Source organism: Cervus elaphus, chromosome 5 (assembly GCF_910594005.1).
Source record: "Cervus elaphus chromosome 5, mCerEla1.1, whole genome shotgun sequence".
Classification (NCBI taxonomy): domain Eukaryota; kingdom Metazoa; phylum Chordata; class Mammalia; order Artiodactyla; family Cervidae; genus Cervus; species Cervus elaphus.
The window spans coordinates 78,634,068-78,657,558 of NC_057819.1; the positions used below are offsets into that span (position 1 = coordinate 78,634,068).

Genomic DNA, 23,491 nt, shown 5'->3' on the forward strand with positions numbered 1-23,491 from the left:
TCAGGATTCTCAACTGCTGCTGGAAATGCAGAATAAGTCACCTACTTTAGGAAGTTGTTTGGCAGTTTCTCATAAAGTAAAACATGTATCCTTCCAATGAAACCAACTGCACTCCTATTTGTTTATCCAAAAGAAATGAAAACACATTCACAAGTTGTCAATTGCTTTTCTCCATATCTTGACCAATCTCATTCCTTTCTGGAATTCCCTTTTTCCTATCTGCAGCCCTGATGTCCACATGTACAAATACTATGCATTCTCTTTATTTATTTATTTTTGATGTGGACCATTTTTAAAGTTGGGCTTTCCTGGTGGCTCAGATGGTAAAGAATCCGCCTGCAGTGCGGGAGACCTGGGTTCGATCCCTGGGTTGGAAAGGTCCTCTGGAGAAGAGCATGGCCGCCCACTCCAGTATTCTTGCCTGGAGAATCCCATGGACAGAGGAGCCTGGCGGGCTACAGTCCATGGGGTTGCAAAGAGTTGGACACAACTGAGTGACTAAGCACAGCACAGCACATTTTTAAAGTCTTTATTGAATTTGTTACAATATTGCTTCTATTTCACGGTTTTGGATTTTTTGGCCAGGAGGCCTGTGGAATCTTAGCTCCCTGGTTAGGGATTGAACCCATACCTCCTTGATCACCAGGGAATTCCCCAAATACTATGCATTCTTAATGTCTTGTTTTGAGAAAGCTTGCTGGTTCCTTTCCCTTATCGTTATTCTCCAGGCCTGTCTTGTATTCTTTCTGTGTTCCTCATGTGCGTGTGTGCTAAGTCGCTTCAGTGGTGTCTGACTCTTTCTGATCCTATGGACCATAAACCACCAGGCTCCTCTGTCCATGGGATTCTCCAGGCAAGAATACTGGAGTGGGTAACTATGCCCTCCTCAAGGAGATTTTCCCCAATCCAGGAATCAAACCTGCATCTCTTATGTCTCCTGCATTGGTAGGTGGATTCTTTACCAGTAGCGCCACCTGGGAAGCCCATGTTTCTCATAGACCATCACTTTTCACATTGGTTACATATGGCATATCACCAGCCAGTCTCTAAGTTCCCATCTGACCTGATCCCTCTGGTCTGACATCTTCACCTGGCACCCAGAGCTTTATACAAGTTGTTTTGAACTAGTACTGAATGAATGACTGAGTGGACATATATTCATCCAATGACATGATGGACTTACGGTCAGAAGATCTTGATATAATGATATTTGATAAATTCTCTAATCTTATTTGCCTTTATTTAAGATAAAATAACTTGGTAGACTCTTACTTTGGGGACCTCCTAATGAACTATGCCACCCAACTTGCATGCCCCTGTATGGTCTCTTCTCACACTGACTTGAGATTTGACTACATGTCTGACTTTGACCAGTGGAACATTAGCAAGCAAAATCTTAACAAGTGCTGCAGATTGGGGCTTATCTTAGATGGCTGGCTCTTGGCAGCCCTGAGCTGTCATGTAAGAAGTCAGACTACAGGGCTGGAGAGACCACACAAAGGCCACGTGAAAGCAGACAAGCCTTAACACTTCGTGTAGAGGAAGAGAAGGCTGGCCATTTCAGTGTACCAGATGAGTCTAGTCCAGATTGCAGGATGAGGAGAAAAAATAAAACAGTTGTTCTTTGAAGGCAATAGATTTTTGAGTGATTGTTTGGAGATGTCATCTCTATCTACCCATTTTTGCTCCTTTAAAACTATATTGTAATGTGCATATATGCCAGGCTCTAAACTTTTTTGAGGGTTAGAACTATGTCTTATTCATCTATAGGTCCCTGGCATACAGCTGGTGCTCGATACATATATGTGACATTAGCTTAAAGCCTGACGTTTTCGGAATTTGGTTGAAGTCTGAAGCATTCTAGCACTATCTCACCTATCTTTCCTCATAATTTTCAAATGAGGAAAAATGTAGAGGTCACTTGATCATATGCCCAATGAGGAGGAATCTGCGGCTCAGAGAGGGAAAGGCACTCACCAGAAGCCACCCTGCCAAGGGCACCCTACACCTGGTCTCCTGTCATCCAATTGCCATCAGGGGCTCCAAGGAAGGACCACCAAGAATTTCCACCCCCCAGAGGTAGTCTTTAACAGAAAAACAAAACCTTTTTATTTTGGGTTGGGGAATAGCTGATTAACAATGTGATAATTTCAGGTGACTAGTGAAGGGACTCGGCCATACACATAGGTGTATCCTTTCTCCAGCAAACTCCCCTCCCGTCCAAGCTGCCACATAACATTGAGCAGAGTTCCCTGTGCTATATACAGGAGGTCCTTGTTGGTTATCCATTTTAAATATAGCAATCACTGCCCACTCTTAGCCAGAGGTAGTGTTTACAGAGACCATTCTGTCTTATTGCAAGCTTGTATTAATTTGTGCCCATTCACTCTTGCAAACTTTTCCGGAGATGACGGTACCCTAATCTTAGTGAGGAGATATGGGAAGGGAGGGTGAGGAAGACCCAGATGCCTGTGTGTTGGGGGTGGGGAGCTCCCCAGGCCTGGATGCCAGCGCTACCAGCCAAGCCACACCCAGCTGCACGCAGTACTCAGCGATCACCCCTGTCTGGTGGCAAACTGGCCAAGCACGAACCTGCAGCTGCTGTGGTGGCCTTGAACAGTTATGTTACTTTGGGGAAATTTTTACAAAATCATTTTAAATACCATGCAGACTTTGTAACCCAGGCACAGTCATCTGCGTTCTTTTAGAGCAAATATTCCTGAAATACCATTCGGTGTGTGTGTCTCTCCTGCCCTCACTCAACTTCAGGCCAGAGTGTATCCCTATTAACATTGCCTTGAAAGCTCTGGAAACAGTTCACAGCGCTTCTCTGTGGTTCCCTCTCTGGTTTTTATTATGTCTCATTTGAACTTCTAGCAAGTCCTTATTTTTCTGGGGTTGTGGGAGCGGGACAAGAGAACGGGAGCTAAATTTGGCTGGGGCCGGGGGGAATATTTAGAAGAGTACCCTCGATTGGACCCTAAAGATCCTAAAGCAGTCATTGCCGAACTTGGCTGCTCCCTAATCACTCTGGGAGTGATTTTTCAAACGCCCTAAATTATCCCCAGGTGGAAAACTAAAGAGATACATTTCTCATTCGTCTTCTTACTGTGAAAAAGTTCGCTCCTCAGCGCAGGCCCACGGCCCGCGGCGGGGGAGACCTGGTGTCCTGACGCCCTTCGCCGCCCGCCGGCACCACAAAGCTCCGGAAAGTCGGCGCGCGCGGCGACGCTACACTCGCGGCGGGGGCGGAGCCTATGGGCGGGGCCTCAGTGGGCGGAGCCGCGGGGCCCGCCCCCGAACGCCGCTGGGCGCGCGGGGCGGGCGCTGACGTCACTCCCGGCCGGCCGCGGCACATGGGCGGCCGGCTGCGCTGGGCCGGGCGCTGCGCTGGGCCGGGCGCTGCGGGGCCGCCGGCGCGGGGGGCAGCGGCCGCGGCGCGGGAGGGGCGGGGCGGGGCGCGCGGCCTCGCGCTCGCGCTCGCGCCGGGGCGGTGCGGGCTCTCCGCCTTCTGCAGCGCTCTGCATGTTTTTCCTTTCTTTTTCGCAATTTTGAGCGTTGTGCATGAAGAGAGAGGTTCGAGGCAGGTGAGAGCATCCCGCCCGCCGCGGAGGAGCCCGCGGGCACTTGGCGCGCTCCCCGAGGGTCGTCTGCGCTGGGAGCCCGAAAGTTCTTTTGGTTTTGTGTTTTTATGCAGATGTATTTATAAAGACATAAGTAATTATTTTTTCTTTTTCTTCTCTTGTCTCCACCGCCTTGAAAGCTAGTACTTTTGGCAAAGGACGGAGGAAAAAGCTCAGCAACATTTTGGGGGGAGGTTGGAGTGGGTTTTTTTTGTTTTTTTTTTTTAAGAAAAAAAAATTGAGTGCATCGCGATGGAGAAAATGTCCCGACCGCTTCCCCTGAACCCCACCTTTATCCCGCCTCCCTACGGCGTGCTCAGGTCCTTGCTGGAGAACCCGCTGAAGCTCCCCCTTCATCACGAAGACGGTGAGCGCTGCCCTGCTGGCTGCCCCGCTGGGCACCCCCGGAGCATCCCCCGCTCCCCCACTCCCGGCACCCCGGCCCCGCTTGAATGAAATTGAGGTGCTTACCTATCGCCCCACCCCTCCTCCCCCGACAAAGGGAGGGGACGGTTCTGTCGTGGGGACATTCCGTGTTGCTAGTTGAGCGCCGGGGCCCCGGCCGGGCCTTGCGGGTCCTCTCGGGCGGCGCAGGTGGGAGACAGAAGTTGACAGGTCGGCGTCCCCGAGGTCGAGGTGCATCCACACGCGGAGCGAAAGCGCCAGCGCAGGGGCGAGGGGCGCCCCGCGTGCCCGGGAGTGAACCCCAGGGCCGGGCTCCAAGCGGGCGGGGGCTCGAGTCAGGGGTCGCACCGCGGAGCGGGGGTATTTGCGATCGTGCTGATCACAGCTCTTAGTTTTAGCGTTTGGAGCTCCCGAGGCGACAGCGGAGACGCCCGGTGTCCCGGGCTGGGTGCTTCAGGCCGGGAGATGGGGGCTGGGGTGGGCTGGGGGAGTGGTCCCTGGGCGGGGTGCCGCGCACGCCCCTGGCCCCCTTCACCGCGCACTTTCCCGGTAGGAGGGGAGAGCCAGGCAGGCTCACGTGTAACCTCACCGGAGCCTCCTCTGGCCTGAGCCCTTTCTGGGTAAGTCCCAAACCTTCCCCGGGCAACCCTGGCTGGGGCAGGCCCGGAGGGTTCCTGCGAGGAGGCGCCGGATCCAGTTGGTGCCGCCAGGGATTTGTCGTTTGGGCTGGGGGGTTTCCTGCCATAGGTATCCCAGGAGCAAATGTGAACGGTGAGGTGAGCCCTGCGGCTCAGGAGTGTAAAGTCTTAAAAGATCCTTTGGCTGCAAGCAGCCGGGTCATATGCGCATTTTTCTTTCCTAGGACAACCTGTTGCATTGCAAGAGCTGAGGGGTTTGGTTCCCAGTCTGCAGAACGGAGCTTCCCTCTTAAATCACCTTTAAGGAGGGGCACTTGGGAGGAAGGTGCTGCCTGCAGTCTTTTGCATCTGTGGGAGTTTCGAAGTCAGATTCTTGGGAGATGAGACTGTAGAGGATTAGAAGGGCTGGCATGGAGGCTGTGTTTCTGTGAGGAAGAAAGTCAGAAGCTAAATTCCTTAATCACAGATTTCACCCGCACTTGAGGACTAGCAGACTTGTCCAAATCCAGAGCGCTGGTTAAGGACCTAATGGGGTGAGGGATTCTTGCAGGTAGAAAATAGCTGTACATCTCCATCATAGATGCTCAGAGGAACCACCTTTTCTGGTAACTGTGCTCTTGACAGGTTCCATACAGGTATAATTTTCGAGTTCGATCATACCTAAGTGTTTGGGGAAGAGGAGGAAGAAAACACTTTTGTATTTTAAACCACACCAAAACAAGAAACTCCTTTTGTAAAATACAGTGTACCCCAGTGGCTTTAGAAGCAAACACATGTGGGCTGGGAAGTTCTCAGCTTTCCTCTCTAGGATGTGATCCATTGGTTAAGCTCCCATAATCCTCAGAGCCTCTGTGTCTTCATTGTGAATGGAAGTTGTCACTATTTGCAAGTTTATTATGAGATTTTTTGGGGGAGAAACATATAAAAGAACCAGGTATGTTAGTAGGTGCTCAATACAGGGTATCAAAGAAGGGCAGAGAGTCCCTGCTTTACCAAAATTAGCATTACTAATACACTGGCTTTCTAAATCTGAATGACCTCATATTGTCACTGTAATGAATTTCCTGGAAGATAAATTATGCCTAGTTATTGGCTGTTTTCTTAAAAATCACAGCAGTTGTATGTAATTGCAGGTGTTATTTTCCCACTGTGGATTTAAATTATTATTTGTCTCCTTAAATAATGCACTGAGGGCTGTGCTGTCTTGTTTATATCCTAGATCAGTCTCTATCCCTGTCCCGAGCACTAGTGCTTTCTTTCCAAAGTAAATAGGAAGATGTCGAAAAACAGGCAGAGATCCATGTCCTGCCTGAACTTTTAACTCTAGAGCCACAAGCAGCAGCAGCCTGAGAACAGCCCCGTACGTGTGGAAAGTAGTTTTGTAGCAGAAGCCAAGGAGGAGTGATAAAAAGTGAGACTTTTTCACTGTCTTTTTTAAACTCCAATATTATCCCTTGTTTTGCAGCATATAGTAAGGATAAAGACAAGGAAAAGAAGCTGGATGATGAGAGTAATAGCCCGACGGTCCCCCAGTCAGCATTCTTGGGGCCCACCTTATGGGACAAAACCCTTCCCTATGACGGAGATACCTTCCAGTTGGAATACATGGACCTGGAGGAGTTTTTGTCAGAAAATGGCATTCCCCCCAGCCCGTCTCAGCATGACCACAGCCCCCACCCTCCTGGGCTGCAGCCGACTTCCTCAGCGGCCCCTTCCGTCATGGACCTCAGCAGTCGGGCCTCCGCACCCATTCACCCTGGCATCCCACCCCCGAACTGTGTGCAGAGCCCCATGCGACCAGGTAAAGTCCCAGATGGTTCTGCCTTCCCCTGGGGAGGAGGGGAGCGAAGGGGGAGGACGGGGCTGACATGAACATCTTGATCCTCAGGGGTGCATCCGAAAGGGGGAGTCTTGGGTTTCAGCCACAGTAGTGGTTGTCCCATTTCAGCGAGCGCATCACCCAGAGAGTCAGCTAAAGGCCGACTCTATGGAACCTACCCCTAGAAATTCTGACCTTTCAGGTCTGGCTGAGGCCTGGAATATGCATTTTTTATCCAGCCCCAGTGGGGATTCTAATGCAGCTGATCCAAGGACTGCAGTTTGAGGAATGCCAACCTGCGGTTAATGATTGGGATAATTCAGGCCCCTGACTCACCCGCGTCTCTTTTCCTCCTTCCCCAAGTACACAGATAACAGGGCCTTGCTAATGATTTGGGTGGACTGTCTGTATCATGCTGTGGTTTGCCTGTATTCGTTGTTTTTTGGCTGAAGGGGAACAAGATGTGAGTGAGGGGTGGGGGGCAGGTATCTTTTTCATCCATTTCAGCTTGTGTTGTCAGTTGAGAAACTGAGTCTTAAAGTAGGTCTCACCTTAAGCATGACTTAGCCTTCTTCAGCATCACATCCTGTCTTTCTCTTCACTATTCCTACCAAATTGTTCTTTTTATTTTATTTTTTTTTTCATTTTCATCTGCTCACCACACGTAATCCACTTTTATCAAAACCTACAAGGCTGGCTTTAAATGGTGTTGAAATATTGCACAAAAACGTTACCTGAAATGACCGGTACTTCAAAACCCACCCGCAAACGCTCAGATGTAAACACAAGTGAGGGCGCTCTGTCTCCGTGTCTTTAGCCCCCTGTTGTACAAAACACGCAGGAAGAAAAGCCGTTTCATTTGCACAGGTAACTGGGAACAAAGATGCAGCGGACAAATCGTCGGGAGGGTCACCGAGCCAGGGAACTTAGCTGCGGGGAGGCCAGAAAGCAGGACGGTGGGAGGCTTGAGCCGGAGATCTCTCCCGATCTCTGTGTCCTCGGCTCATGTAGAGTTTCTGTGGCACACAGCGCGAGATGAAAATGAAAGGAAACGGTGCAGAGGAGGAAGAGAATGCCCCTGCCTCGGAATGCCAGTATTGGACTTAAAGCTCTCCCATTCAGTCTCTCTGCGGCCCCTTCTTCGAAACACACTTTGAGTTATAGCTTCCAGGGTGCTGCCTGGAACAGCATGAAGTCTTAGCCCCTGCCCACCCCCGGGGGCCACAGAAGCTTGTGGAGACACCCTTTCCTGTGAGCCTGACCCCCTGTTACTTAGGACATACAGGGGTGTTCTCCCAGGAACAGACCACAAAATAAATAACCGTTAGAGCGAGAAAAGAGTCAGGAGGAAGGGCACAGAAGCCAGGTGAGAAGGCTTAGCTGCGCCTCTGTCATCTGCTCTGCAGAATGAGATGGACGGCTTTGCAGCAGTGGGACTTGACAAAGTGCTGCAGCCTTTCTGGGCCTCAGTTTCCCTTTTGTGCAGGAGGGTATCATTTTGGTTTGATTGGGTCATTGTGAAAATTAGAGATAATGTGTCTAAGGGGTCAGACGACTAGCACTAGATACTTCTTAATGAGAGCAATTATGATCATTATTCTGTTTGTGTCAGCTTCCATCACTTCTTCCAATGCCTGTCTTCTGAAAGACCTTCACAGAGTAACTAGTACTGTGTGTAACCCTTTGTTCTGCAGAGAAATGTCGGGAGATTTTGACCAATAGTTTTTGGCTTGCAGTGTTCTAAGCCTAACACTTACACTCAGTTGACAAGTTATTTCTCAGTCTTCTGTTCATGCATAGGATGTGTGCCATGGTAGAAATACTGCGGTTTTTTTTCCCCCAAAAGGCATGCTGGTGGGGGGGTCTCCACCCTTAGGTTCCTACTGAAAAATCAAGAATTGGGATTTTGGAGCTTGAAAGTCATTTGAATCAATATTGATCAACGACTTTCAGAAACTTGTGATGCCCTACTCAGACTTGCAGTCCATAACAAAGGACTCCTGCTTTCAGTGGCTGTCATTTTGTTAGGTTATAGAGTTAAAGACACTTGGATCAAAGGGGGCACTGGGACCTAGAAATAAGTTCTTCACTTATATGTTTTTTTTCACAACGGAAGCACACTTCATAAATAATACTCTTCAATTCATTTAAACTCAATGATATTCCTGACAAAAAAAGGAAAAGAAGTTAGAGCTCTTCTTAAAATACCCAGTGCAGATAAAATAACACTGCTGTTCTTACAGAGGTGATAATGCAACGTAAAATTCTAGGGAAGGTGGAGTTAATGGGTGGTATGTCACAGGCAAACCTGAAACAGGAGAAAGTCCTTCATTATTCTGTGTAATCACAGTGGTGACCCAAATAGAAATACCGAGTAACCCGTGAGGAAAACAAATCCTGAGAAGGGAAGAGCACAGAGGTAGCTGTGAGCATTCCGGGAACTGTAGAATCTCAGTCTGCAGCAAGATTCCTCAGGTGAGTCTGCTGTAGGGGCTGCCTGTGTTTTGTGGGATGTTTGAGGGCATCCCTGCCCTCTGTTCTGTAGAAGGCAGTAAACCCTCCCCACCCCAACCTGTGACCAGTAAAAATGTCTCCTGTTACTGCCAAATGTCCCCAGAGGGCAAAATCGCCCCCTCTCTCTCCCCACCCCCAGCCCGCCCCGGAACTACTGACCTCAACTTGCGATTTGAACGGCCACATCTGGGCTTAATTCAGGATCCTGTCACACACATGGATGCCTTATACCTCCTGTAATGCATTATGGCAAAACTTTGGAAGCAGTCAGGAGACCTTAAGTTGCCAAGAAGAAATATAACATTAATAAGAGCATAGTTATCCACTTTTAGTTAATAAAACTAAGACATCAGGATAATCAGGAGATAATTGCAAAGCAATTTTGTTAAATATTTGTTTTCTACTCTCTGCTCAGCATGCATATTTTGAGTTATACTCAGTAGCATTGTACCATTAGTGCTACCTGTGTGGCTGAAGGGAAGTGAAAGAGATGACAAATTATGCATTTCTAGGTTTACCCCAAGTGTGTCTTGGAATGACAAGGTGAGTGTTCCTGTGAATTCTCTTACTGTTTACCCTGACTGCTCTCCAAGCCCTCTCCTATTTTATACACCCATCATTATTCTTCTCTTTACCTGTCTGTTCAAAGAATGAGTTAAATATCTGAATGCAATTTTCCTTGAAGAAATAACCCAGGGATCCGCTGAAGCCTTCTCTGGCAGTGGGGGTTATTGCTATGCTTTCTGGGCTGACATCTTAATCAGGAGCAGTGGTGGTTCCTGGATGTGGTAGGCATTGGAAGGGGCTTCTCACACATTTGAGGTGCAGCTTCCTGGCCATTCCTGAGCCCGCAGGGATGGCAGGAGAGTCCTGACCACTTCAACGTTTGCATGTCAGATGCTATCAGAGGTGGTGCCGGGAGTGCTTTCCTGGAGGTATGTGCTGCATACGGAAAAAAGAAGAATCAGTTTGCCCTGAGAATTGAGTGATTGCTTTAAGGACAGCAGTCCCTTTAGGGAAAGTCATCTATAGCAGACAAAGGCAGAGTTATTTTTAAATCACATGCTTGTAAAGCCAGAATTGAAATTGTTTCCTCTGGTGGTTTTTCTTTGAATAGCTTGGAGGTGTCCTGCCACCATTAGACCCGAATTCAGCTGAGAATTATGAAGCCTCTCTTTCCCATTCTGAGCACAATCTGGGTTGTGGTGAGGCTGGTTAGGGAGTAAAGTGAAAACCCTTCCGTGTTGGGGTGAGGGTGAGGGTGGGGGGGTCGGGGAGACCCCACTGGAGCTCGGCAGGATGGAGGGGTGTGGTGGTCGGGGAGACCCCACTGGAGCTTGGCAGGATGGAAGGGGGTGGTGGTGTCCGGGAGACCCCACTGGAGCTTGGCAGGATGGTGGGGTGGGTGGTCGGGGAGACCCCACTGGAGCTCCACAGGATGGAGGGGTGTGGTGGTCGGGGAGACCCCACTGGAGCTTGGCAGGATGGAGAGGAGGAGTGGTGTCAGGGAGACCCCACTGGAGCGTGGCAGGATGGTGGGAGGGGGTGGGAGGGGAGACCCCACTGGAGCTTGGCAGGATGTGGGGGTCAGGGAGACCCCACTGGAGCTTGGCAGGATGGGGGGGTCGGGGAGACTCCACTGGAGCTTGGCAGGATGGAGGGGGTGGTCGGGGAGACCCACTGGAGCTTGGCAGGATGGTGGGAGGGGGTGGTCGGGGAGACCCCACTGGAGCTTGGCAGGATGGGGGGGTTGGGGAGACCCCACTGGAGCTTGGCAGGATGGAATCAGCGTTGTGTCTGCTCTGTTCCTGCTCTTGTAATGAGGTTCTGATGGGGAAGGGAGGGACCGCCATGGGATCCAGATTGTCATGTCCGGGAGATCTGTGCTGGGGGCCCTGAAATTACGAGGGGTCCTGCTGAAGCAACAGAGTTCTTTGGGCTTTCCTGACACCGTGAGATGAAGCTTCGATTTCTCCCTGCCCTTAAGCGTGTGCAGTTCATGTACCTTCCCGTCCCACATGCTGGTCACGTCTGCAGGTTGGGAGTGCTCTGAGTTGAGGTGCACTGCGCCCCATGTGTCTTGGGAGTGCTTTCCATTCATCGGGATCAAGGAGGCCTTGAGGGGAGAGCATTAGCTTTGTCCTTGAAGCAGGCAGACTTTTCTTGGTTCCAGTTCATCTTCTCCACCACACCCTGCAGAGGACAGGGGCGCCCTGCTCTCTTGGCTTTGCCGTCTGTAACATTCCTGGGACTGCACATCCTCGCCTTCTGGCAGGAGGTGTTTCTGGACAGGGGTGCAGAGTGAGGGTGACTAGGCGCTTACAAGCATCAGCTCTGGGCCCAGGGACTTGGGTTCACAGCCTGGACGTACGCTGGCTTGCTGTGTAACTTTGGGTCCATTTCCTGACCTCTTTAAGCCTTGGTGTTCCCATTGGGAGAATGGACACTGGAAACAGTCACCTCCCATGGGGTGTTAGCAGGCTGTGTGACACAGGCCTCCTCCGAGCTTGGATCTGGAGGGATGTCGTGGTTTGCCAGCAGGGAAAGGAATGGCTTATTCCCAACCCCATTCTCCATTTAGGGATGTGTTTCATCCAGTGCCCTTCCCTCTGCAAAACTAGGACATGAGGTGTTTTGTGGTCCACCCCCCCCGCCCCCGGCACCACTGCCCCCCACCCCCCGCGGGCCCTATACCCTGGAGGCTGCTTGACTTTTCGGCCTCATTCTGGATTAGAACGAGCCACTTCCCTGATGTTACCCCAGCAGTTTCTGGGTTCGCACCTCATGTCCTCCAGTGTAGACACGGCCGCTTGCCAGGTGCCCAGCCCCCAGCTCCCTCCTGCATGAGCCCCAGCGACCCTGGCTGCCTGCCCTGGGCACGTGGCTGTGCCTCGCGGAGCTCGCCCGGCCTGGGTGGCGAGCTGGCCGCCTGCCACCCCCCGCCCCCACCCTCTCTTCCCTTCCCAGGCACGCTGCCGCGAGTGCAGCGAGCGATCGTAATCCTGACCCTGACCCTGGCACGAGAAGGCCGTGCTCCGAAGGGCCGTTCCCATGCCAGGGAAGCCTGCTCTGCCCCACGTCCTAGCCAGACCCCAAGTGCCCAGCTGCCCAGAGGCGCTGTCTGCTCTGTGCTGCTGCGGTGGGCAGGCTTCCTGCAGGCCGGCTCCTGCCAAGGAGCTTGGCAGAGGCTCTTCAGTTCAACCCGGTGTCTACCAGATGAGAAAAATAGCAGTGTAAAGACAGAACTAGGTAGAGCAGAAGAACGGGTGGGGGGAGGTGGGAAGGAGGGGGCTGAGATAACATCCCGGAGCAGAGCGCCAGAGGGTGAGAGACAACAGTGATGGACTGGGTTTCACAGAAGCCTCCCCGCCAACCAGCACTAATCACTTGTACCCAGGAATCATTTTTTATGTCTCAGCAGTGAAGATGGAGGGAAGCGGGAGGGTGGCAGTGGAAGCATTAAGACTGAAAAAGCTTTGGAAGAGAATAAACGAGAGAGGGATGGGGCGGTGCAGGGCCTGCATTTGGTTCTGTGATGGGAAGGGCCGAGAATACTGGGGCCAGGTCGTATCCCACTTTATTATACTGTTTGGTGTGCCCCCAGCACATGTCTTAACCGGAAACCACTCAACCACTGTTGTGGAATAAATTGAAATGTGCTTCCGACATAGGTGCTTGCTGGCTCACCGTTCAGATGTCCAAAATCAGGATGACCTGTGTTTGATACGTGGGTCATCCAGGCAGCGTGTCACTCTTGTCGGGCACAGGATCCCACAAACAAGCACACCTGGTGTCAGTCCCGTCCCTGCCACGCTCGCCCATGCTCTTGAACATGTCCCTTAAACGGTGTGAGCTTTGCATTTTCCATCTGGAACTTCGGAGAAATCCTTGGACATGCCTCCTAGGGTTGTTGAAGGACTGCTGGAGAAGACTTGGCACAGTGATGGGCCCACAGCAAACGCCCAGTCACAGCTGCTCTGAGGGCGTCCTCATTCCCGTCTGGTCTCATCTCTCATAGGAGGACCTCATCTCTCGCTGGGTTCCTGGGGAGTCTCCATACCTCTCCCTTCCTGGCCAGTTAAGGCCTCTGGAGTCGGCATTTCTCCTTTGCTTCTCTGCTGAGTCTTGCTCACTCCCTTCTTCACCTCTGAGTTTTAATTAACCTTGGATCGCTAACTGTAGCCGTTATTCAGTCCTCCTTGCTCATGAGATTAAAAGAAAATCAGACGAGCAAAACGTGGCCCAAAGAAGTTCTTGAGTAGACGATTTCTCCGTGACACATATGGCTAGCAAATCAATCAGTCAATCAGTTGATGTTACTATTGTGAATTTTTACGAATAGGCAAGAATCCCACTTGAAGGAAATACAGTGAACTCAGGGGTAAAGAAACCATACAGGCATGTTAGGGCGCCAGGAAAGGAGGAAAGTCTAGTCCATCCTCCTGCTTACAAGCAGGACTTTCCAAAAGCATTCCAGAATGATTCCTCCTCCCCCCCAGAGGTCCTTTAATGGAGAAATCTTGACTCTTTCCACACACTTATCTTCTTATCCTCAAAGTAACATCTTTGTTGGGTTGATGTGAGGTTTCTGATGTCCATGAAGGCCAGCATGGCGCCTCCCATAATAAGCCAACCCTGACCCACAGCGCCTCCCATAGTAAGCCAACCCTGACCCATGGCGCCTCCCATAATAAGCCAATCCTGACCCCGATCAGTCCTGTCACTTTCCTCTTGTCAACACTAGAAAGACGAGAGGGCGACAGAGGAAGCCGTCAGAGCTGGGGGCACGTGGATGATCCCCAGCAATAGCATCAGCTGTGGATTTGTGTTTCCCCCGGGGAAGACAGACAAGGGTATGATTGGACTGCTGGTCTCAAGGAGATGGGAGTTCAGTAGGGAAGATGGAACATTTAGGTGAAACAATGAGTGACAGAACAAGCTAGCATGTTCCAGGCCAAAAGCTGAGTCCACAGAGGCCTCCAATATCTACTGAAAGAGGAGGGGGAAAGAGCCCGAAAATGAGTAAAACCTCTGAAAATTAATGTGGGGGCAGTGCCATCCGTCAGGGCTGCCAGATCTCAGGGAAGCAGCCGCTGCCTGGGGCGGGCCTGGGGGTGATGCTTCTTGGGGAGTCAGGCCTTCCCGGGTCTCCTGGTGCTGGAGGAGCAGGGGTGGAGAGCAGCAGTGGGGTGGGGAGCATGGAGGTGGGAATGGCCGTGGGTGTCCAGGGAGCAGGGTGTCGATCCTGTTCAGCTGGTGCAGAAAACTCACATGAAGGAGGCAGGAATATGAGTCTGCAGAGGCAGGTGCCAGCCAGGCTGGCAGCTTTGTAAACGCCAGGCTCCTGAGCTTGAACCTGGTCCAGGAGGCAGTGGGGAGCCATTGAAGGTTTCTGAGCGGGGAAGTGGCATGTGGATGTTCCCTCTTGGGTTCAAGGTTGGATTTGAAACATTTTTAGATACTTCACAACAGTTTCCTCTGGCAAACCGGGACTTCCTTATTTTTGTTGTTTGGAAAATAAACACTCTTCCTTGAACATCAAACAGCTTTTCAAAACACAATGTTCTAATGATCTAGAGAAAGTAATTCAAAAACACAGGGTTTAAGTTTCACTTATAAAGCCCATAATTTTGGTGATTGGGGGAAACCCTCTTTGGCAAGAAAAGAGTTTGAGGGATGTGAACAGTTTAGAATTTAAAAAAAGTCCAAAAGTGGGCCTAATCTCACAGAAGCATAAAAATAGATTTTAATAAACCCAATCCGTTAACATTCATGACTTTAAAATGCCTCTATATTATAAAGCTTACTGGGTTTGCAAACAAATATGTTAAACCTCTTTCTGTGAGTGTGGGTTTTGTGCCTTTTGGTGTATGTGTATGTGTGATTGTGAGAGAGAGGGAGGGAAGGCTCCAGTGATAAAGTAGTACTTGATTATAAGGATTACCTGCAGCAGTACTATCAGGTTAAAACACTTAGGCGAGTGTTTGGCCAGCTTAGTGATTTTACTCCTGAGAGACAAAGGAATCCTTATTACAGTTGTGTATTCTTGAGTCCTGACCTTGTGTCTGTGGCTCTCTTCTCCCCTGAAAACCGGAATTAATTGCATGCCATGCAGAGATCAGGTGGCTGGGGGTGGGGTGGGGGTTGTGCTGAATTGCTGCTGGAGGAAAAGGACTTTGTGGGAGCAGACGGACTCTTGGGGGAGGGAAGGGGGCTGCTGAACGGCACCTGCGTGAAGTAGCTCGCTCAGGTACCCCTGAAGTGTTCTCTGAGATCAAGCCAAGATTACAGAAAGCAGGAGGAGTTGCCATAACCCAAATCAGTTCACTTAAGAAAAAAAAAAACAAAAAACTGTGTGTGCAATTTCACCTCCAACTATGTACAGTAGACAATTACAGGAGTGTTGGCAGAATCAAGCATCTGTTGGGGAAAAACTATACAGTGCTTGTTTCTGTTAAATTGGCTTCTGGTGGATACACACTCCATGACTTAATATGAAAATCCCAAAAATGTTTTCCTTCCTTTCTGACTTTAACAAGTATTGTTACTGTCTCAAGCTCCTAACCATCCAGCTCATAATGGGAATCCAGTCTCACTATCTGTTCTGAAAAATGGCAGTTCCATTGTCAGACAGATCTCCTAAAAGTTTTGTTTTCAGAAGTTTAATCTAGGATTTTTTTTTTCATTAATGATTTTTGGAAGAATGCTTTGGAATTTGGGATCTTGTAATAAGAGATGACTTGTGGCTAATTAAGCCCCTTTCTGTCTCAAATCTTGCCTGGGAGACCCTGGATTCCTAAAAACAATGAGCGCACACTGCTGGCAGAAAGATGCTCCAGGGAGCTGCAATACTAAATCATCTGTGACAAAATGTTCTCTTAGACAGTGGGGTTGCATAAATGGATCAGCAGAAATAAGCGCCTTGGCAGAAGCTTCTTGAGTGGGAAACAGCAGTGCTTTCTTCTGTAATTGGCTCTGGGTAGCAGTCTGCTGGGAGGTCCTTGCTGGGGAACCCACGCTTGGGCCGTGGAGTAGAGAAGGAAAGCTTTGCTGACGCTCTGTAAGTGTCTTCACACTTAATGGAAAGAGTTAAGTGAGATTGGCCATTCAGGCCCAGTACATGCCTCCTGAATTGAACGGGCAGAGTGAAGGTTTGTTTGGGGAGGGATGCCACCAGGCCCTGGCCAATGGGACTCAAGGCTGTAAACCAGATGAACAAGATCATCTAGATAGGCAGTCATCAGATTACCCAGAACAGATACTTCAATACCCCAAGTCAGGAAGAGTTATTCTAGGGAGGGTGGCAGAGTCAAACTCTGGTCTGCCCAAAGGATTGATCAGAAGACTTAGTTCACTTTAGAATGGATTTATTGTGCTGTGGACTTAGTTAGTATCACGGAAGGAGATTATGGAGGCTTTTACTAGAGAGAACTTTTAAAATAGGATGGAGATCTCATATCCAGTTCAAATAACATTGCTTTTAGAGGTCAAATGCCACTGAAAGATTTATAGAAGAAAGAGTAAATAATATAAAAGGTAAAGATAGAAATAAAGCCTTGATAGAGTTTCTGAAGATAGGAAAAGGAAAATTTGTAGAACTAACTTCATAGGGATTTGGTAGAATTCATTTCATCACAATTGATTTCTTTTTATTAATTTGTTTTCCAGGGAAGTTGTGTGTTTTTTCCCTCATAGAATCTAAAGTATGTTTATTTCAAATGACCAGTAACACCTGAATGAATTTTAAAATGATATTTATATTCAGGTCAAAAATAGTTTAGCACTGTAAATGAAATTAATCCAGACATATCAGGTCTCCTAGTGATATTTAGTCATTGGATTCCTTAGATGTTTAAAAGTAAAAGGAAGTTTCAGTATTACAAAAATTAAGTGTAAAAGAAGCAATTTGAGTTTACTTACATTCTACTTATTTCTCTTTTTACCCTCAAGCTTACTTGGGAATAACATTGCATTGATTCACATTTTGTGATCATTTGATCTTGCATTGATCAAACTGAAATCTGTATCTTTGTGTTCTTTGTAAAGATATTACCAAACACATTAATTATGCAAATAGAATTTTAGAAGGCACATTGAACTTATTTGAGTACTAAACAGGCTTTAAAGGCCTTCTCTGTGTCTGTACATTGATGTTCTTAACCACAGCATGTATCAGCAAGGAGTGAAGGAATTTCTCTCATTCAGCTGCGTCAGTAATTCAGATTAGTGTGACCACCAAGTTGTGGCAGTTTGTCTGTGTCTGCCCTCCCCCACCTTGTCCCCATCTACTAAAGTTTCCTCTTTTTGAGCTTAAATTTTCATACAAGTGCATGGAACCAAAAGAGCACTTTTGTTCATTTTCATCCCATCAAAAAGGATGCCATGCAAGGGTTTTCCACATGAACTCATCACCCACTGGAGCAGACTCCTCTCCTTCTTCCTTTCCCCTCACTGATGGGCAGCACTGTGTGGGCACAGTTCCCGTCCTGGCTTAGATCTTAGAGCCAAGACTGACCCGCTCTCTAACCCTTCTGCCTTTGCTTTCGCCTCTGTGAGTGGGGATGGTGAACACCCGCTTCAGCTTCAGGTGCTTCCTGGAGGAGTGAACGAGGTGCTCTGTGGAAAGCACTCAGAACAGCAGTCAGTCTGAATGGTAGGCGACACCACTTTCATTTGTTCTGCAATGACGAGTTTTCTCTTTTCCTACTTCCATCGTGGGAACAGGTTTTGTGCTGTAGCAATCATGGCCAGCAGTAATTGCTGTAGCCACGCTCTCTGCCTCTTGTAGGGAAGAAAGGGTGATGGATGCTCCCAAGCTGGGAGCACCCTCTGTACTGACCTCAGTGAGAAGCTCTCCAGCCCCCACGCCCCGCCAGCCCTCTTTGTGGTTCTGTAACAATAAATGCTGTCTTCCTTGGGTAGGTCTATGTCTTCTGTCTCCACCCACCTTGCCGTCCTCTGACTCTGGGCCTGGAAGACCTGGAGAGACTTAACGGGGGAAATGGGACAATTCCTTTCTCTGTGTGCTCTCCAGCTTTTCCAGGTGCTTCTTCCTCCTTTCTGGTGACACCTTTGGGTCATGGACTGGGAGACAGTGGGGTGCAGCGCAGAGGACGTGGGACTGTGGGCTTCCATGGTAAAACCGCTAGCTTTCTGCTCCCATGGTGCGCAACTGTCAAACATTTCCTTAACCCTCCCTGCAAGATAAAAACATGGCAGAGGGTGCCTCCAGAGAGGGCAGATAGAGCCTTCTGTCAGAATAGAATGGAAACCCAGAAAACAGAAGTAAATTACTTGGAAGAAATTTGTGAAAATAGTTTTCACACCGAGGGGAACTGGAAGTCGATTAATTTAAGACTTGGGATTAACCTGATGTGACTTTGTCTTTCAGCCGGATTAGCGATCTGGCCTTTTTGGCATGGGTCTTGATACAGTGCAGAGTATACTATACACATGGGTGTGGCAGGATAGACCTTTTCAAGGCACAACAGTCCTGTCTTAAGGATGACAAAGTACATCATCATCAAACTAGGCAAGACTTCCCTCTTGGGAGGCGAGTTTGGTTTCAGGGAAAGCTCCCTCAGCCTGTTTCCACTTCCAGTCACATACCTCTGAGCTTTTATAAAAGACTAGGCACCCTGCTCCTAAGTTTAAATGAACTAAATGCATATGAAATCATGGCCATAGTCGTTATGTGTTCAGGCCAGGATGGTGCTGAGCATTTAGTATAAGCGGTTGTAGGAAATCAAGTCATATTAGAAAGGAAATTGGTTTCTGGAATTTACTCTGCTCCCAGGAGCATTGGCTCTTGTGGATCCATCGCCAAAGCACGTTTTCTCTTTTCTTCATCCGTCTTTCCATTCTGATTACAAGCCGCTTAAAAATAAATGTAGGCCTATCTCAGTGGCCAAAAACCATGGAGATCAGGATTAAATAATTTTAAGGCAGAAATAACAAGCTTTGATTAATGCTGTGAGGGTTAAATGACTTTAAATGGGCCAATTAGTGAACAGATCTGGAGAGTTGTCCTTCAGTAAGTGTTAACTCAGAGTGAGAATCTGGTATTTAAACACCACTTTCTAGAATGTTTTGAACTTGTAGTTCAAAGTTCTGGAGGCTCACTGTTAGATTTCTGAGTTGCTGGGCTGAGTCTTTGCAAGCCTGTGGTGCTTCTTTAGATACACTAACAGATCTAGTGTCTGGTCTCAGCTGTGCCAAGACCACCCTCTCTTGGTTTATCAGCCTCTCTTGGTTTCACCTCTTCATTTGTAAGATGGGAATAATCTATGTTTTTCTAACTTACAAATAAATATAAGATAGCCAATTAGAAAACTGAGCAAATTAAATTCAAATTGAAGTATAAGTTCTGTTAGTGTTATTATCTCCATTGGGTTTTAAATGGCAAAGGGGAAAATACATAGCAATAATTGCAGGGCAGGCCATTTACAAAACACTGAGTTTGGAAATCAGCTAATCTAGGATCTGGCTTCCTAGATGGCGCTAGTGGTAAAGAAGCCGCTTGCCAATGTAGGAGACATAAGAGACACAGGTTTGATTCCTGAGTTGGGAAGATCTCCTGGAGAAGGGCATGGCGACCCACTCCAATATTCTTGCCTGGAGAACCCCATGGACAGAGGAGCCTGGTGGGCTACAGTCCATAGGATCGCAGAGAGTCAGACACTACTGGAGTGGGTTCGCACACACACACTCGCAGTCTAGGTTCTGGGTCTGGTTTGCATCGACGGGTGGTGTGTCTCTGGACAGGTCATTGAATCTCTGAAGGTCTCAGTTTTCTTATCTATCAGACACGGGTGCTATTTTAAGCTCCATGACCCAGTATTATAAGGCTATTATGAACTGAAAGACTAATATTCAACTTCTGGTGCAAAAAATGTAAATTTTCTTAGGGTGATGGTACCACTCCTAAGCTGGTCAGTAGAATGAGAGTCTGATGTTCTGCTACTCATAAAGGATGACAGCGTTCAAAGAGTAAAACTGAAAAGCAAAAGCTATTTGACACCATTGAGGGGGGAAAGGCACAGCATTAAAGCTCATTGCTTCCTAAAACTTGGTCTTCAGCCCGTTCTGAATGGGAACTACTGACTTCTCTCTGGTGTTCAGCATTCCAGAGTAACCCTGAAAGCAAGTTTTCTGGCTGAAATCACTGCTCCAAGGGTTAGAGGGTTTTTTTTCTTTTTTAGTGGTGGTTTATTAGCCAGAGAAATAATTTTTTAAAAAGAGAAGCAGGAAAACCCCAAGGCCCACAGCTAGCTCTGATGGAGCTTCTCTGGAGGGCCGCGGCCCGCTGTGCCCTGGCCTGCCCCTCTGGGTGGCCGGGTTTCCAATGGAAGGAACTTCCCATGCAGCCGGTTTCATCCCAGCTGCTTCTGATGGATTAGGAGGTGCCTGGAATGTCTTGAAAGCCTGAAACTTGGTCTGGGCTCAGTGGAAAGAGCTCTTTGATGGATTAGGGATGTCTGCCCTCAGCAGAGGTAGGACCTTATTTGTGCCAGGTCTTTGCTGTCCCGACAGAGTGGGTTGGGAGGATCCTTCGGGACTTGTCCCTGCAGTGGGCAGAAGGTCAAGGGCTCGGGCCAGTGCTGCTCCCGGCGTCCTGGGAAAGTGCTTATCCAAGTCCCTGGCAGGTACTGGTCCGCTCTCAGCAGGAGGCTTCCTCCGGTTAGTGTCGCAGGATGGAAGAAGGGAAATCTGTCGATTCTGTACCATGGTCACTGGACTGGCGTCGAGGGTGGAAGGAAGTTGTCATTCCAGCGGTCGCCATCAGATTCCCGTGGAAACTTCGGCGCGCAGACCGGGGCGCTTGCCGCCTCCAGAGGCAGCCACGCACGGCGGAGCACGGGCCGGCGGAGCACGGGCCGGCCGACCGTGGCGGCAGAAACCCAGGAAACGCCGCCCTCGGAAGGACCCGGAGGCTGGGCCCTTGGGACGCTGCACACTGTGATTCTTGACGTTGAAAACACAAGTTCTGTTACCTGAAAGATGGAGAATTTACCAACCTGTGTAGGTTTGAGGATGACCCTCAGGTATCCGTGTTAGCAGTTCTGAAGTTTACTTCTCTTCCCCTTCGGAATGTGCTGGATGTTTTTATGCTCTTGATATGCTTTCCTAGCGGTGTTTAAACTCTTCAGATTTTCCTTTTTGTAAAGCACACTCAGGGGAGAGAGTAGAGTGATTTTTGCAGCTCCCCCAGTGTGCTTCCCCCAGCCAAATGTCTTGGAGACCTAACTTCCTAACTTTAAACCCATCAGCCACACTGTGCATGCTTTGTGTGCGTGCTAAGTCACTTCAGTCATGTCCGACTCTTTGTGGCCCACCAGGCTCCTCTGTCCATGGGAATCCTCCAGGCAAGAATACTGGAGTGGGTTGCCATGCCCTCTTCCAGGGGACCTTCCCTACCCAGGGATCAAACCTGCATCTCTTATGTCTCCTGCATTGGCAGGCAGGTTCTTTACCACTAGCGCCACCTGGGACCACAGGGTCGACCACCTCAACCACACCAAAGGATTAATAATAACTGCAACTTATTGAGCACTTACTGTGTGCTCCCAGTAACCAGGGTCGCTGTGTAACAAGGGTCAGTTGCAGGAGTGAATGGGGCCACGCGTGAAGTGGGCTCAAGGTTGAACACTGTCTGGAGAAGCAACAGGTTCACTGAACGTGGACCTGACTTCCTCCGCTGCTGTGGTTTCCTGCCGTTTCCAGTGACTGCACTTGGGCTCTGCATACGATTAACTTGCAATTATCCTGAGGCCGATTAACCAGTTTGCAGATTAACCAAGGTGAAGGCTCACCTGGGCCTGGGAGGCGCTCATCAATTCAGCTGCCCTGCAATTAGCTGGTTCTGGTTGACTGCATACCCCGTGCTCCGGGAGGCTGAGGGCTGAGCTGCTGCAAGGGAGGGAGCTAAGCGGCAGTGTCTTCTAGGACCTTCCACCCCTTTCAACCAGAGGAGCCCGCAGGCCCGGCAAGTCCCGCAACCTCCAGCACATCTCCTGGGGCCCCAGGGCTCTGGCTGTGCCCCCGGTAGCTTCCAAGTTGGGGAGATCAAGTTGGCTAGAGGGCACAGTACCTTTGACAGTCCTGGAGAGGAAGTGATCTAGTGTGTTGAAAGAGGCTCAGCGAGCAGGGGCCCTAACCCTCCCTTTCCTCCCTGTGAACCCCCACCCATGGCCCCCCCAAACATGTGGGTTCGCAGGCTTGAGTCGGTGAGCAGTGGCTACCTCCTGTGGTCAAAGGAGGCCGAGGCCACATTGACAGTGAGGCAGGAGTGGCCCACAAAAGCAAGGCATGTGCCAGCCTGGAGCATACACAGCCTAACCCTGGAGCCAACCTCCTGCCATCCTGGGAGTGATCTCAGCTGTGGGGGGAGGAGCCTCGAGTCCAGGGTAAACTCCACATCTTGAGAAAGTGCCCGTGAAGGACTTTGGTCTCTGGTCCGTCAAGGAAGAGCAAGCCTTTGCTCAGGACATGCTCGCTGCGCCTCTGTGGATTATCTGGTGTTTAAGCGGCTTTCGCGCAGGCGCCTGGCACGACCTTCCACCTCTGACTCCCGGCTCCTCCCGCACCTGCCCGGCCCGGCCGCGGTGCAGTCGAGGCTGCCGGCGGCTGCAGCCCCTCCTCAGCCTGGGCCATGGGTTTCCTCGGGTCCTTCCCTTTGGCTCACGTTTTCCCAGGGCTGCCTGTGTGTACAGTCTAGATATCACATTTTATTAACACAAAGAAATCTGCTCTGGCTGCCTGGCTCTCAGAGTCACATGGAGAGAAATGTGCTCCTTTGCTTCGCCAGCCCCCAGCTCTGTGCGGAATCCAGCCGCGGGCTGGGCACCGCGCCAAGCTTACATTTCACTTTGGAACACGCTTTCGCATCACTCCTTGGCAGAACATCCACGGCGGCGTCTATTTGGGGAGTGAGTTAGAGAAGTGTTATTTCCCTCTTCTGAGTGTCGAGAGATAGGACCTTTAAAGCATGTTTGACTGGCCACCGTCCCTCTTGTCTTCAGGGGGCCCAGGTAACACGGTGATCCAGCGAAGCATGGCCGTGGCGGGCGGGAGAAGCCCCCTCCCAGGTCCCCCTGTTTCCTAAGTCAGTAAACATAGCCAGGACTGCCTGGGACAGAGACACTCGGGCCAAGGTAATAACATCAAAACCAAAGTCCTGGAACTCTTGAGTAAACTAGTGACCCTCCCAGATAAAACAATTTTGTTGTCCAAATCTTCCTCTCCAAAGATCTAAGACTTTTCAAATGCTGGTCCAAGGCCAGCCATTGAAAGAAAGAGCTTCAGCAAGCCTCCTGGAATGGCAAACACTGTTAAAATAAACAAACGAAACTCTTCCATTCAGTTTTCCCTTACTAGTCTATTTTTATTTCTGCCTCCCCCCCAAGTACTTAACATTTTGTAGTCCCCTCCCTTCTGCACCCCTGCTCCCATCCGCACCTCACTTTTCTCTGGGACCTAGCTCATTGTTTTGC

General features: G+C 49.6%; 1 protein-coding gene across 2 annotated transcripts in view; it reads left to right on the forward strand.

Moving 5' to 3' along the window:
* Positions 1-3,439: 3,439 nt before the first annotated feature.
* HLF (HLF transcription factor, PAR bZIP family member) overlaps positions 3,440-23,491 on the forward strand; it is a 54,812-nt gene continuing 34,760 nt past the window's right edge. Inside the window, exons 1-2 of one of the 2 annotated variants that reach the window (XM_043902718.1) lie at positions 3,440-3,990; positions 6,132-6,467. In XM_043902718.1, the coding sequence (XP_043758653.1) occupies positions 3,876-3,990; positions 6,132-6,467 (451 nt within the window). In that variant the 5' untranslated portion in view covers positions 3,440-3,875. Of the gene's footprint in view, positions 3,991-4,630; positions 4,649-6,131; positions 6,468-23,491 lie in introns of those variants that run through there. The other variant, XM_043902719.1, reaches the window with a different exon arrangement.